Raw genomic sequence first — 15953 nt, 5'->3', positions numbered from 1 at the left:
GCGACTAGCACTGAATGTAAGCAGACACATTGTTATTGCACAAGGACACTCCACAGGGTGCCTTTAATATGTTATGTAAGGGATGTGAAGTGAGCAGATCTTTCTATTGGCTTCATTAGATGCCCCTCTGCCTGAAGTGATCATGACAGTAGTATTTAGGATTTATATTTAAAAACCACTAAAATGATCAAGAGCTACATCACTTTTTCTTTTTTTGTCAGCAGGGCATGCTGCTTCTCTGTTGTTTTGGTGACTTTTCTCCCCCGCTGTGACCTAGCAACCCAATTCCGCTGACAAAAGAGAAAGAGTAATCGGCTTTGCTCTGTCTGTTTTGGCACGCACACTATGTACAGTATCTGCAGCCTGGCCGGCCACAGAGGCTCTCACCATCTCGCCAGTTTGCCTTTTGAAATTGATAATGGTTTTCCATTATTCTGTCTGCTATAACAGACCATAACTCATCGGACTAATGCCTGTTATCCTCGAGCCACAGTGAGTTGAACTGTTAGAGGTCTGTGTTCAGCCTATAACAACTATTCCTCTTTAACTAGATATGTATTCAGATGCATCATGTTTCAAGATGAAAATAATAGAATAATAGAAATATTCTCCTGACGTTATCATGTCCCCTGAGCTGCACCTTTAAACCTATGAGTTACTTACACCTGCATTCAGGGGCTTAATGCCTGCCACACTACATTTGAGGATTACTGACAGCAGCACCATAGTGTATATAAAGCTCAAGCAACAGGACATATTAATACGCCTTAATGAGCTTAAGCTGTTTACTGCATCCTTCTTTCATGGAACATTTTCTACACCGCTGATAGTAAAACCAGTTTTTATAAATCACTTTAAATGCTATTCAAATCTAATATACTACTTAAGAGAGATTGCGCATTCAGTTCTAATGATTATGACATCTTTATCTGTATTTTTCCTCGTTTTGATCAAGTCATATTTTACTGTTGGAACCTGGCACTCGCTCAGAGAGAGAGAAAAGAGTGCTAGAGAAGCAAACACTTCCAAAATGAATAACATAATGTAGAAATGTGGAAGGAAGAGACCCACCTGACTGTAGCGTGCTGCTGTTGTCCAGTGCGTGATGGCACCAACCTCAAAGGAAACATGAATGATCCAGCTGATGATCCAGCTGATCTACTTAGCACCTGTACTTTCCCGTCCTGTGTCATGTGAGCCAATAAAATCCTCTTCTTTCAGATGTGGTATGCACTTCAAATGAACCACAGCAGCACTGTTGTGATTTAAGTGTCTATATACAGTACGTATAGGGTGGTGATGCAGAGTTCAACACTCCTATTAGCAGAATAGAACGCTATAACTATTGTATACTGAGCTGTAGAAGGAGTTTAACTTTATTAAAATGCCCCATATTGTTGCATTATCTAGAGACGTGGAAAGTCTGTATACTACAGTGAGTGCAGTTCAAATGTAAAGTGGGATTTTAAAGAAACTAGACGCAATGAACACACTAATATCCCAGTCAGCATCCACTGCAATGAATGAAGTTTATACCAAAATACAGTGATACAAATGATAAAACACAGCAGATAGTTGTATTTCAGCCAGGATTTTAGAAATGGGAATGAAATTCCCACATTGCAACCCCACCTGCCCTAAACATTTTTCACTAGCCACAAGAAGAAGTCTGCAAAAATGTTTCCCCCCACATTTTATATAGTAATTTATCTGCCAAAATCTTTTGTTTTACATATTTTATCTCCTTTTATTATACCTAAATACAATTTCAGAGCTTTTCCATTTTCTGATGTAGAAATAATGCATGTTTCAAGCCTAAAATGGTCAAATTTAAACGTACAGTTTGACATTTTGAGAAATACTTTTCACTTCGATCGATGTCTGTGCGGTAAATATGAAGGTGCAGCAGCTGAGCAACTGAACACAGCTAGCCTGGCTCTATCCAAAAGTAAGAAAAATCCACCTACTAGCACCTTTAAAGTAGAAACCTTGTTGCTGTCCTAAGTGGAAGCTACAGCCCTGAGTAGCAGTGGGTAAGAAAGTACAATTCTAAAAGGATGTTACAAATGTCACTCATTTTTCAAATGAACATTAAAGTGAACACAATGGATCACACCTCGATTGTACATGATTACTATTCATGCCCAAAGCTGTGAAATGTGCTGCTTCTGCTCTTTGGCTTTTTCCATTTCTAGAGGAAACTATGCTTAACATATAGCATATTTTTGGCTGAGAAGGCACAGAACAAGTCCTAAGGCAGAGACACATTTGAGATGAGAAGTACCTACGTGCCCGTAACAGAGCATGTTGAAATTCTCAACTTTGGCCACCAGAGGGAGGAAGTGGATTTCAGTAGTTCCTCAGAGCTGTTGTCAGTTCACATCTGCTATAGAAGAACCTAAAGCTGAATAAATGTCTCTTTCTTTGGCAGCGTGAAGTGAAGTGGTGGGTGCTAACAGCCACAACTCTTGTAGGTAGTGCTAGGTGGTGCTATATTCTCTCAGATGAGTCGTTAAGGCAGCAATGCAGTATATAGTGTCTAATGCAAGGCGCAAATATTACAAATGTTAGGATAAAGCAGTCTCTCTCTTCATTTTGTTACATGACGGAGCAACACTGACAGGTCTTGCGCTTGGAGGTGCCTTCTCCTGCTGCTATAGGAGGTGAAGATGAATTCTGCACCTCCTTATCACCTTCCTCTTCCTGGACGTTAACTGCTGCCGCTTTTCCATCCAGGGGAATGTCCTGAAACTCTTGGCCTTGGTACTCTTTCCCTGCCTGTGGTGAGGCAGGCCTTTCAGGTCCTAAGACATGCTCTTCTCCTTCCTCAGTGATAATCACGCGCTCCACAGTGAGCATGTCTTCGTGGTCCTCCTGGCTGTTGTCAGCTGTAGCATCAGTGTATCCCAGGAACAAAAGGGTGACTGGGCCCTCCACCAACATTTGATCCTCCACGTTACCTACTTCTCCTGCAGTGTCTCCAACTGCCATGATGCTTCTGTCCTCTTTTTCATCCTCCTCGTCTCCCATACTGTCCTCTTTCTCATGCTCCGCTCCCAAGTCGTAGCTTCCAGAGTTGTCTAACTGCATATCGTCCTCCTCTGACATGGTATGACTGGTAGAAGAAGACATGACCTTTCCCTCCAGGGCGCTCCTGGCATCTACATTCTCTTGTGTCTCTGCCTTGTTTGGCGTGACTGGGACCTCATCCAGCAGCACTTTCATCCCAACCCCATCGATAACGCTCAAGATCTGGCCAAGCTCTTCATTAGAAGGTTGACTTCCCACCCCACCGACAGCGTGGATACTCTTCCTGCCATCGTCGAAGACGGTGGTGGCCATCGGAGCACTAGCCGGCGTGGAGACGGGTGCCACTGACTTAACGATGGTGGCACCCGTCTTAGGGTCTCTCTCGACCTGCACTGCCAAAGTTCCCAGGACTGCAATATAGGGTACAGAACGGAATTCAAAATAAGAGGATTAAATGCTCAAAGGAAGACAACTCTCAAAGCTAAATTACAGATAAATATTAAAATTCTCAACAGTTCTTAGTCATGTGCATTCCAGGACCGGTCCTTTTGTTGTTCAGTGTGTTGTAGTCGTGGGTGTAGTCAAAGGGTGAGAGGTGCAAAGGTTAATGCCAGGTCAGGACTTTGTGTGACTAATGTGAGCCTGCACAAAGCACAATATAGAGAGATGCAATAAGCAAAACATGGCAGCTTCTTACTCCATACAGCCCTCCAGCGGGCATAAAAATTAACAAACATAACAAAGTGGGCTAAATATAACATTGTTCTCGGGCCATTCACCTCAGTCCCCTCGTTAAGTCGTACCCCGGGGGCAGAGCGACATTAAATAAAGGGGTCATTATTTGCAAGAGCAGAACAGAAAAACTAATGCAAATAAGTGATGATATTCTGTAGCCAAAATTCCTGTTTATCGAGTCATATATTCATAATCTTACATGATGGAATATTTCACTTCTGTTCTGGCACTGTTTAGTCATATAATCACCTTTTTAAAAGAATCAGTCAGTTATAGAAGCGAATCTGCACTTCAGGGGCAAAAATAGTGAATACATGACCTCGGCATCCTCAGCCCGTTACTTACACCATACTAAATACTGAACATCTACATTTATGGTAAATCAGAGCAAAGTCTGCTCCTGTGCTTCACCTGATCGGCCATCTTGCCCACTTTCATGAAACATCCTTTGTGCCATTTGTATGGAGACGTGATCCTCGGCCTCTTTATTCACTGAAAAAGAAAACATAGGTATGTGTTGTACCGTACCTAAGTTCAACTAAAAATTCAATCAGTATTTATATCCTCAGTGTTTGTTTCCAATAAGGAAGTGCTCTGATGTCAGTTTTGTGTTTTAACCAGTCCACACCACATATGAGTTTAGCAGGAAGCTTCAGATTAATATTATTTGAATGAGAGACTGTAATTAGTACACTAATCTTTATTTACTGAAGTGTGGATCTGTGTTTCAGTGTTCATACTTTAGTGATGTGTTCAGTGTGGTTCTGTTATATTCTGTCACCCTGTTCTTATTTGTTTCCTCCCAGCTTCTCTGTAATATGTGCAGTAGGTGGACATGGGCCAAGACGGGCTTGGGATAAACTTTCGCCCTAATGGTGTTCTCGTACAGCGGAATGAGTCACATAGAGGCAAAATGTAAGTAATGTCATCACCGTCAAAGCAGAGCTGTTTCTGCTTCGTGGCTCCATTCTGTCAGCCTGATTTAAATGATGATTCTTCATGCCAAGACTTAGTTATGCTAAATTATCATTTTGTCAAGAGAGAATAGATTGTAGGCAGGCACAGTCGTGAGAGTGACAAAGAATGGATTGAAGCTGATGGTAAGCTGCTGATGATTACAGCCCGGCAGACTTCTTACCTTGTATGTGCTTGTCAGTGCCAGCCTTTGGCTAAAGAAATGAGACAATTTTAAGTGCTCTCCGTGGTCAGACACTTGAAACAGACACTGAGTCGGCAACTTTAAACACTTGCCGCCACGTGTCCCCGTCTCCGGAGCCCATCCCAGCTTGTGCCCTGCCATAAATATTTCATCATCTTAGAAGTCTCGAACCAAGCCTAGTCCAATCATGCCAAGAGACACTGAGGTTATTTTGCCTAAGAACCATTGTAGCCCTGCTGTGTTGGACTGATGTGTTTGCTTCATGTAAGAAGAAAATTCCAGGCTACAAAATCTGATAAATGTCAGATTATGTTAATGCATTAAAGGTAGAGTCTGCAACATTGGAGAAATGAATGGGAATAGCTAGATTTTAAAAGCATCCGACTGGAAATATCCCACCGGAATCATAGTAACACAAGCAGAACGGCCTGTAACATACCTTTAACTCATAGTAACTGTTCACTCAGCTCAGAGGATTTGCTGTGCGACTAGGTCACTAGCTTTAGCCTTGTAGAAGACTGCGGTCATGTGCGATGCGTGCACTTGTAGCATGTGCACAGGTAGGCAGGTATGTATGTAGAAGGGCATGTCGGCTGTCCAGTCATTCCCATAGGTCAGAATGAAATGATTAGACGAGTTTATTACAGTCCTGTATTTTTGTCAAACTATTTCATATACCGATTGCTGTTGGGCCATTATGAGAATTTCAACCAAATATAACAAAAAGTGCCTCTAGATCCTGCCTTTAAGTGTTTAACTTTAGGTCATAGTGGAAATATTCAAACTTGAAAACCCAGAAATGGGTGAATTTGAATTTATGCATGCAGCAATAAAAATCATTATTTAGTAGCACTGTTCTGGATATTTTACTGTTAGTAGATTATTTTCTATGGGCTGTAACGTTGACTCATTTAACACTCAACTGCCTGAGATGTGGCACAAGGCCAAGCCGAGTACAATGTGCGCCCACTGACCCCTATTTCATATTCACGAATGAATTGATTTTTAAAAATTCAGTCTTTGAGGAGACTTTTAGCTGAAGGGGGACATGTTGCTGTATCTATTTATTCATTGCCTTCACAGATTCTAAAATCAGAAAATGTTTTTGGATAACTTTCTCTACCGCACATGATGCAACCTCCTAGAAGTTGCTATATTTGAATGGCTGTTTTAGTCTGTGTGAATTTATTGTCCGCCTATCTCACCTGATAGTGGTTGTGTTTTCTGGCAGCAGCAGTCCAGATGACAGATTCCTTATTTTCTTCTTGGAAGGCTTGTTCTTCTTTTCTGGCATCAGCTGCCTCCTCCTCCTTGTCCTCAGGCGTCTTTTGACTTTTGGATTGTTCCCTGATACACACACACACACACACACATTGGCACAGACATAATTTGTCAACACAAAAAGATGCACATTAGAGCTAAAATCATAAATATTCAGTGCAGTGAACCAAGAAAAAAGAGACATTGTGAGTCGTGTGTTTGTGTCCTAGTCTATAATCCATCACATCATCTGTCATATGGCTGCCCTCTTTGGTCCCGTCATGCCATGGTCATTACAGAAGTATATCTGTGACAAAATTACTGTATTCACTGCTTCATGGCAAATATTTTCATGTTTGGAAATGGACATGTGAGCCAGCTGAGTGTAATTTAAAACCTCCATCACAAATGTCTTTCACACTGTAAAATTGTGATCAAATTAAGTGCACTGTGGCTGAAATTTGGCTCACGCTGCTGTGTTCTCGTCGTCTTCGTCTTGTAGTAGTTGACGGGGCCTGAAGCAGTGAAGTGAAGGAATGACGGGAACACTGGAGCTGTTTCACTGAGCCACTGCTCCCTCAAATATTTCCTCTGTATGGGAAAAAGAAATCAAGAAAACTCCATAAGTGGGTCCTAAATATGCACTGGATGGCTTGAATTTATAGAGTGGAGCTAAAGCTACAATTCCCAGGTAAAAATCATCATCATCATCACTGTTGTTGATCCAGGTAGAAGACATGGATGTAAAGAAAAGGCTTTTTTTGTACTGTGGTGGATGGAAAGACCAGGCTGTTATTTCCCTCTAGCTGCGATGTTCTGCTGCTTTGCTTTCATACACTTCATACATGCATTTTCAAATGTGTATTTTCTCTTTTTAAATATACAAGAAAAAGCTTTTTGGGATGAGGACTAGTGTGTGAAAGAGCCAGAGAGAGCTGCTTATGTTACCCTGAACTCTGACACCATTCAGGACCAGCTTCCATTTTTGCTGTCTTTAATCTGTAAACTCACAAAATAATGTAGTTAATTAATGATGTGCTAACTGTTAACCTTAAAATTAACGCCAGGCTACTGCTTTGGGTAGGCTTGTTAGCTGGACATGCTATCCGTTACTGCAGATAAACACACAAGATAATCCATTCCACTATTCCTGGTTTTGGAAACGTTTGGAAAAAGAACCCTCCCCCCAAACGCTTTGGATACACAGTATCTCTTTTACTCCAGCACCATGCACTCTGCTGTAGCATGTGGAGAAACCCAAAGCTCGACAGACCTGCTGTGTCTGGTTCTGTTTGCTAAGCTATGATTAGACGATCGTTGTTCCAGGTTTAGCATCGATTCTCTTCCACCATATTCCCCAACAGGAAACGGAGACATAACCAAAACAAACACATTGCACACCAAGCGTTCTGCTTGTGATGACATAGAACAGAAGCGGCCGTTCAGGGGATCAGCACACACAGCCAGCCACCTGGCACCGGCCCTCTGCCATTTTGGCTCCTCTACAGGCCGAACAAGGCCTGTGGTGCTGCCATTTTGGATCTCGCTGAGGACGAGAAGGATCAGCAGACTGGTGTTGTCAGACAGTGACAGCGAAAAGGTGTCACTCCTCCGTTCCCCTGCCACAAGCCCCCGACAGCCCGCTCCTGGAGCTTAGCTGCGATCTGTCACTCAAGCCCGACCACGGCATGAGCGGGAGATGCAACCTGAAATCCGACAATGCCTTTGTTCAAACACTTGAAGCCCTAAAACTCTTGATTGATCCAGCTCTCCGCACAGATCTGGGCCATGTATCTATGCATGGGTCCCACGCTTGGTGGGTGAGCCCGGGAACAAACAAACAGACAGAAGTTGCAGCAGAGATGTTGACAATACCTAATAATATCTCCTTTGGTCTCAAGTAAGAGAAAGTGACAAATGCGGCCTAACATTTAGCTGCCACAAAGATAAAGCATCTTCAGGCTAAACCCATTCAACTGCAGTGGGGATGGTCTGTCCCTCCCGCTAGCAGTGCACTTCCCCCGAGGCAACGGGTGTTTGGAGAAAGCAGAAATGTGTTGCACACTGTTTGTGTGGGAGGCTTTTACAGTGTGCACGATGCAGCACTGGGCTACATAGATAATGTTGGTTTTTCTGTGTTGTTTATTTTCAAAACTACATGTCCTGCAGGGAACCGTGAAGCAGTTAATGTGATGCATAACATCTCAGAGCAAAGAACTCCCACCCATATCAGAATAATGCCCCTTTTCTCCTTTTCTGTCATCACCACTTCCCCTCGACTTATTATTTTCAACACTGGAACAGCCAGCGAGTTATAATTACATTTATTTCCTCCTGTAGGCCAGGTTGACATAGAAACAAGGAATCCTGGGTCTGGGGCAGGAAATCAGTGACAGCATGTGACTAAAAACAACTTTTTCATGTGTTCCTGGAAGTAAATCAGTCATAATGAAGTCCAAGTCACCCCACCCTGAACACTTGAGCGAGGCGTCGGCTAGCTTGGCAACGGCCATGAGGCCTGACATGATATGAGGGTGGGACACAGCAGTGGTCAATTTTTTTTAAATGAAGCAGCTGGAAATGACTGAAAACAATGAAAACACAATGCGTAGATCCCAGCCCTCAGTGTTCACAATCTTTTCCTCTAACTCTAAGTTAGATGAGAGAGCAAATAAGCATATTGGCCATAATAATGAGCTTTTATTTTCTTTTTTATTTAAGTAGTTTGGAGTCACAACGGGAAGGATTCCTCTCATTTGAATCACCTTTTTCTGAGTTACCTTCAACCACTCCTCCTTGGTCTCCCTCCGCCTCAGCTTCTTCTCTTCTTCCTGCTGTTGATGCCTCTCCTGGCGACAGAAGAACACGCAAGATCTTTGAACAATGTGAGGAGAAAAAAATGCGAAGAGGGGCAATAACTGAGCACTTCATGCACAAGCGGAGCGAAAACTCTGAAATTCTACACTGATTTATATATATATATATGTACATATATAAATATATATGTACATATATCTCATACGAGAGCTGATAAGGCAGGTTGGTAGAATCTATTGTTTTACAGCGTTTATTTCAGGATCTCCACTCGCCTTTTGCCAAAGACTGAATCCCAACTCAATCCCAGCTCCCCTCACTTACCTGCTTCACCTATGACATGTAAAAACACTGAAAGCAACATAAAAGCAACAGTAACGCTATCATTACTTACCCCTCACATATGAGGACTCTTCTCAGTTATCTCTCAGCAGCAGAAAAGGCAGGTTCATGTGAACTCGAACTGCAACTGCTGTATATCTTCTTCTAACAAAAAGACAAAACTTGGTCCAAGAACTATGTACTTATGGTAGTAGGTTACACCCGCTTTTTTAATATAATTCTTCGGTAACACCCCTTTGCAGTCATGGTCCCAGAAGACAAGGACTTCTTCTGTATGAAAGCAGAGTACTGAGGGAGACGGAGAGAGAGAGAGGGGGGGGGATATTTTTAGGAGACGTGACCGCCAGATTAAAGCAGGGAGATACAGCTGGCGGAGTGCAGGGATGCCGAGAGAAATAGTTCAGTGACACAGCACATTGTATGCATGCTGTTGCTGTATCTGTACTGTTAATGTAAGCTGTAAACAAGCGGAGGTCCACTCCAGGCCTTCTCTGTCTCTCGTGAAGTGGGTCACTTGTGTTTGGGCAGATTTTACATTCAGGAGAGGTCAAGCAGGCTCTACGCGGGCCCTCCAACCGTTCATTTCACAGATCAGTGATTATTGGCCAGAAAGTTAGCTGGGGAATGTTCTCTGGGCGCTCACTTCAGGCAATGCAGATCAAGTGAGACCGTTCCACTGAAGTGACATGAGATGAGGTTGGTGCGGTAAGATTATTTTGATGTGAGGTGAAAGTTCAAATTGGTGGTCTGGGAAAGGGCAAGAGGAAAGACATTCGATAACGCTTGCAGCATTTCTTGGTACTTCTTTGCCACTTATTAAACAGAATACTTTGAGTGGTGAAATTAAGTTTTAATATTGTTGTGCCAGGTTTCTAGTTGTGTCTATGATGGACGCAGGGAGTTTTATGATACCGTATGTAGGCCTATTGTTGCATGAAATTTTGTACAAACAGCTATGCTAACCAAAGGATGACCAGTCTCAGCATTTGTGTTTAGTGCAAATGTTAGCATGCTGGCATGCTAAATTAAGATGGTGAACACGGCAAATACTATCCTGCTAAGCATCAGCATGGTAGTATTGTCACTGTAAGCATGCTAGCATGCTGATGTTAGCATTTAGCTTAAAGAAATTCTGCACCTCAGTGTAGCCTCACAAAGCTGTGAGCGAGACTGTAGACATTCTTCTTTTATGCTCTTCAAATCCCATGGAAATAGCAACACCAACCAGTGAGCAGAACCGAGCTCATTTATTCCGTGTTAATGAAGATGTAAATATTTAAAATCATTAATTTCCTAAAACAGTAGAGTCCTGCGGAAGTGCAAATGTAAGCAAATGCACTTGATCAGGACTATTTTTGAGCCACAGATTAATACACATTTGGTGCACTAGTGCAGTAGGACAGTGTGTGGGGAATGAGTCAGAGTAAACTAAAGTGTGTGTACATGGTAACTGAGGGACATGTCACCCAGTTCAACACTGCAGCTCATTGATGTGTTTTATGGCACAGAGGAAAAAGATCTAGACTTTGGATTCAAAAGATTGTTGGTTTTGGTCAATGGGTTGACAAAGAGAAAAATATAACTATCACCGGTTTTATTCTTTATGGATGACAATGTGAGTATCCTGATGAGCTACTGATTCCCAGCATTCCTTTGGGTGTTGTGTACTTGACTTCACATCATGAACCACACAGAGATGCAGAGTCTGTTTGCTCCAGCTGATTCGACTCACTCATTGAAACGGAGAGGAGGAGTGATAAAGACACTGTGCTGCGCTACCTACAGTAGATATTGATCATCTCACACCCCGACAGATCGAATATCTAAACCTTTGCTAGCACCGAGCTCACACAGCCTCAGCTTTGACAGGCAGAGTGGGAGGGAGTGGGGCCCGTAGTGTGAAGCTGTGGATAGATATAGCTCACATTCCTCACACATTTAACTTGCACTCTGAACCCTCCAGGCTGTAAAGTGTACTTTAGCTCCACCTGTTGAAATCACACTTTCACATAGCTGTGGCCTTGACTTTGTTTCGTGACTTCAAGTGATTTTACTGGATTTACCAAAATTATTGAGTTACAAGAAAAAGAAACAAAAAAACCAACTATTTTCCTTTTGCAAATTGGAGTGATGCGTGCATTCAAATATATGGTAGATGATCATATTAAATGCTCCTCGTACTCTTAACCGCGACAAACCAATTTTTGAACCGTGATGTTATCTAATGAATCGATTGAAATTTCTCCATAGACATCAGGATACGCTCAGAAGCTTCACATATAAGTTATGCTCCCTGGTTCATAATCCTGTGTCAGACTTCACACTTCCTACATGCACGTTACATCAAAGCTGCTCTCCGCAAACGATTGTCTCTTTGAAGTCAGCAGGCTTATAAGCCCTTTGAGATGTATTATAATTTACCGTTAATGACTGTTTGTTAGTTCACCAGAGATAAGGGAATATCTGCTTCAGGCGCGTGCATGCTGCCTGACGAGCGAATGCGCCGCCCAACTAGACAGCGTTGACTTCAGATCCCCCCATTTCATATCTGAAAATGAGGTGACGTCGTTGTGTTGGGGTTAGTACAATTCCCTGTGTGCTCTTTGGTCATGAGTATGGGATAATCCTGATGATATATCGCTGTGACCTCTGAACAGTGGGACTGGTACTTATCCTCAGTGGGATTATTTCATTTTCGCAGTATTATTTAATAATTTTATTTATTACTAAATACCTGCAAAACAAATGACATTCCAATCAGCCTCAACTGTACTTTATTGCCACCCGTCTTTGATGTATCGCTCCATTATTCCAGGGACGTCTCCAGCTAATGAAGCAGCAGTGGGGACGTCTCCTTGACATACTGACATTAGCATTTAGCTCAAAGCACTGCTGTGCAAAATTGCCTTTAAACAGAGTTCAAAGGAAGATGTCTCCGCCTTTGCTGCTCAGGTCTGGTCTGCTCAGGTTTGGTTATCTCAGACTGTGCTGAAGAGTGATATGTAGGGGCATAAAGGAAGGAATTATATTTCTTTCGGTTCAGTACTCGTGTCTACCATACGAACGCAGCATTTTTTTCAACCATTGCACGTGTGGAACTATGTTTTGTGTTTGCAGAACTTAATTTAAATCTCCCCTCTAACAAGATAAAACTTTCGCAGGTGGCAGAATGTTGCTCGTTCAGCCCATACACACCGCATGAAATAACCTCAGCTGCACACACACACTCACGCCACAGAACAATTGCTGGTAATATTAGTACAGCCCAGCCTCACAGCTGTTGTAAACCATGGACTGTATATACAGATTAGACAACACATAACTTCTTCCTCCTACTGTAAATTATCCTGGGTACAGGCACTGCCATATTGCTCTAGCAACATAATTTTGAGCCTGATGAAAAATTAACTTGTTTACATTGTACGTTTTTCTGCTGTGTGGACCTGGAAGACATTTCCTTACTATGTACTATGACTGGCAGCCATCAGCCGTCATATCACCAATCTAAGCTGCAGCCACAGGATATTCAATTGTGATATTTTGATCATCATTACTTATTTCCTATTTAAAGATGTTTGAAACTTCCTGGATAGTCGCCAAACCACATTTTGTTGTAATAATTGACTGTGCAATGACAACAAAGTTCAAATTCCACAAATCCCTGCAGCCAGGCTCCATAACCTGGTGGAATGCCCTCCTAGAAGAACGGAGGCTGTATTAATAAGATTGCCAACAAGCACATGCTGTATGGGTGTAATGTTCAGGTGTACACAAGAACATGGAAGGAATATGCAGGGTAGAAATCCCAAGTCAAAGTGGAGATAAACACAGTAGGAGTTACAGAAGCAGCAGTAGGAGGATGAGTAGCAGGGGCGACAGTCGTACGGCAGTGTTGCAGAACAAAGCAGAGCAGAGATCAGAGGAGACACAGAGATCAAGACAAATTAGATCTGCGATACATAACAACACCCACTGAGTCCACAGGTGGGAAGTGTCCTTGTGACATATAATGAGGAGCTGTGACTATTCATGAAGGAGGATGGGAGCTTTTGCTGTGTTTGAAAATGAAAAAGAAGCTCATTGAGAAGCACAAGGTCACTGAGAACCCTAGGGGAAGTGCTATCTCGTCATGACAGCAGCCTCAGCTGATACACGCACAGACACATGCGCGCAACAACACAAAACAGCAGCCAACACACTGCCTTGGAGTGAGTGAATCTGAATATGATACTGTATGCATGGTGGGTGTACGTGTGCATGAGTGTGTCACCCGGAGGTTAATGACATGAGAGATGGGTGACAGGGGTGGTTGATGATTTGTTGGCAGCGTAGCCAGTGTTTCACAGACACCACTATTCTCATGGTAGCCCTGTGGAAGCAGGCTCATACGATGGATGTTAATACTTTGAGACCATTCATATCGCTTCCTCTGGACACAGACGCAGAGAGACAACCTCAAAGCTAAACGGCCTGATGACAAGGAGGGCTCAGAGTAGCAGTGAGAGGATGAAGGCGTTTGGAGCGTAAAAATAAAGAAAGGCAACCAGATGTGGATTGAATTCCGTGGAGGTTTATGACCCAGGAGAAATCCCCACGGTCTAAGGAACGGAACAGAAAGTCTCTTTGCATCAGGCACATGACTCCCATTTAGAGCTGCAGCCGTTCAGTAAGCTGTTCGTATTTTTATGCAGTAAAATGGCTCAATGAGCAACACAAGAAAAGTTTATCTATTGAATTATTTTGTACTTTAAACTTTTAGCTTACGACCGATGATGTCCATGCTGCTAACTTTACTGGTCCAATATCTCTATGAGCGGGCCTTAAAAATACCTTATTTTACAGTATGAGTGCAATTATAACAGACACGGTACCCTATGATTTAAACACTGTGCATTACTCTGTCACTTTGTATATGTGTCACTCTGTGTCGTGATACGAGTCAAAAGGTAACATGCGTAATGCTTAGTTTTCAGGGCTACCTGTTGCTGTGAGGTTTGACAGTCTGGTCATTTGCAATACAACAAGTGAGCTACAGCACATAGGGCAGGTGCAGGGCCATGAGAAAAGAGATCATAACTTGTACAAGAAGAACTACAGTTAATATGAGAGTATGATCATATGAAATATTAATGTGTGTGATTGGCCTGCTAGCATTAATTTATCCATATAAGGGTGGAACAAATACATTTCTGGCCGTATAATACTGACTGTTTGTAGCACAACGCTTAACCGTTCAAATAAATACTACAAATATTTGGACCTCTTGTATGATCAAAAGCCTATTCCAGAACTATTCCTACCAGAAGAAACTCCTGCCAGCTGTTTGCCTCACAGAAACACCCGAACAAGACATTTCATCTGTCAGGGTGTCTGATCATGACGGAGGGGTCCAGGGGCAGCATCTACCTAACCACTGGATGTTTTTTTGGGGGGGGTTCTTCTCCTGCACTTTTATGGTGATGTGTGGCAGTCCCTTCTAAAGTCAAGGACTTTGAGCTCAACACTGAGCTCTGGACAGGAGCATAATAAGCCGTAAAAAATATTTACTGCTAACAGCCTGACCATAAGTTCTAATTTACCACATTACCTTGAGGACTGACTCAGCACCCGAGCCGATGTTAGTGCCCTGAGGCTGGAGCCAGGTCTTGTTGTCAGCTACATCCAGTTTGGTTTGCTGCAGTGTAGTGATGAAGCATCTAAGTAGACCCCCAGAAGACATCCTCAAAAGTAAAAGCAAGTCTCCTGTATCCACATTCATCATAAAGTAGCATGTGTGCATGGATTTAAAAAGTTTGTCCAGCTGCACATCCATACTGTTCCACATGCTTTTTGTTGGAGAAGTTGAAAAAACTTGAAATTCCCATTGGGCCCATCCATCGAGACGGACACCAGCCTCCTGAGGACAAGTGGGTCCACACAATTACAACATGTGCAGGACATGCACATTACTCAAATAACATAAATGTGGCTTAATATATTGAAGGTTTCTCACTTTTGACTTCAAATTTTCCCTTCACTGATAAAGTTTGGGAATCTAGTTTCTGGGAATCTACAGTGCTTAAAGGTGAATACATTTTATGCCATATACATTACATGAATCTCACAATGATGAAAGCTGTGTCTGTAACAATGCATGCAAGTTTTCTTTTGTAGTTTTATCTGTTAGATCTATTTCTGGGCTGGAAAAACCGGTCGACCAATTCATTTGTTTTACGCTCCAGCTTGTGTTTCAGTACAGGGGATTCTGTGCAACATACAGACATCCTTCACCCTCCTCACAGAGCCAGCTGTCTCTGTCTCCAGTGGTTTTGATCTTTTTCTGCATGTGAAAGTGTTTGCTGAGGCTTCTGATGCACACAGTTAAAAGTGCACATAGAGCAGAAGAACACAACAGTGGGAGTTCTTTAGCACGCAGATAGGTGGGAAATGCGTTTCAAGCTCAGCGCTCCTGCTCAGGCAGCATTTGATGTTGCCATTAACAATTGGTATAAAAAATGATTACATGCCTTCCTCTCCTACAGCTTTTGGAAGTTCTTCTGAGTTGCAAGAAAGGTGAAATGAATTGTGGATATTTTGATGTCTCTCTGGCTATTTTAGTGCCCAGTCATGACTT

At 42.6% G+C, this 15953-nt stretch overlaps 1 protein-coding gene across 2 annotated transcripts; it reads right to left on the bottom strand.

The window, feature by feature from the left end:
• Window positions 1-1531: 1531 nt before the first annotated feature.
• Window positions 1532-9499, bottom strand: LOC139216960 (palmdelphin-like). Of its 2 annotated transcripts, XM_070848207.1 has the most exons (6): window positions 9393-9499; window positions 8950-9033; window positions 6655-6775; window positions 6130-6271; window positions 4177-4257; window positions 1532-3440 (listed from the first exon to the last, which is right to left on the bottom strand). In XM_070848207.1, the coding sequence occupies exons 5-6, from the start codon at window positions 4220-4222 to the stop codon at window positions 2599-2601; spliced, it is 888 nt and encodes a 295-aa protein (XP_070704308.1). In that variant the 5' UTR covers window positions 4223-4257; window positions 6130-6271; window positions 6655-6775; window positions 8950-9033; window positions 9393-9499; the 3' UTR covers window positions 1532-2598. The 2 variants fall into 2 exon arrangements, with proteins under 2 accessions (XP_070704308.1, XP_070704309.1); XM_070848208.1 differs by lacking the exon at window positions 9393-9499 and having other exon boundaries at window positions 8965-8979.
• Between the last annotated feature and the right edge of the window lie 6454 nt (window positions 9500-15953).

Source organism: Pempheris klunzingeri, chromosome 17, assembly GCF_042242105.1.
Source record: "Pempheris klunzingeri isolate RE-2024b chromosome 17, fPemKlu1.hap1, whole genome shotgun sequence".
NCBI classification, from domain to species: Eukaryota; Metazoa; Chordata; class Actinopteri; order Acropomatiformes; family Pempheridae; genus Pempheris; species Pempheris klunzingeri.
This window is presented reverse-complemented; position numbering and strand designations above follow the sequence as displayed.

Excerpts from the sequence above, each read along its gene's own strand:
- LOC139216960 (XM_070848207.1), bottom strand. The coding sequence starts at position 4,222 with ATGGCACAAAGGATGTTTCATGAAAGTGGGCAAGATGGCCGATCAG. Across the intron at positions 3,441-4,176 it reads TGGGCAAGATGGCCGATCAG|TCCTGGGAACTTTGGCAGTG; the intron begins GTGAAGCACAGG and ends CCTATATTGCAG.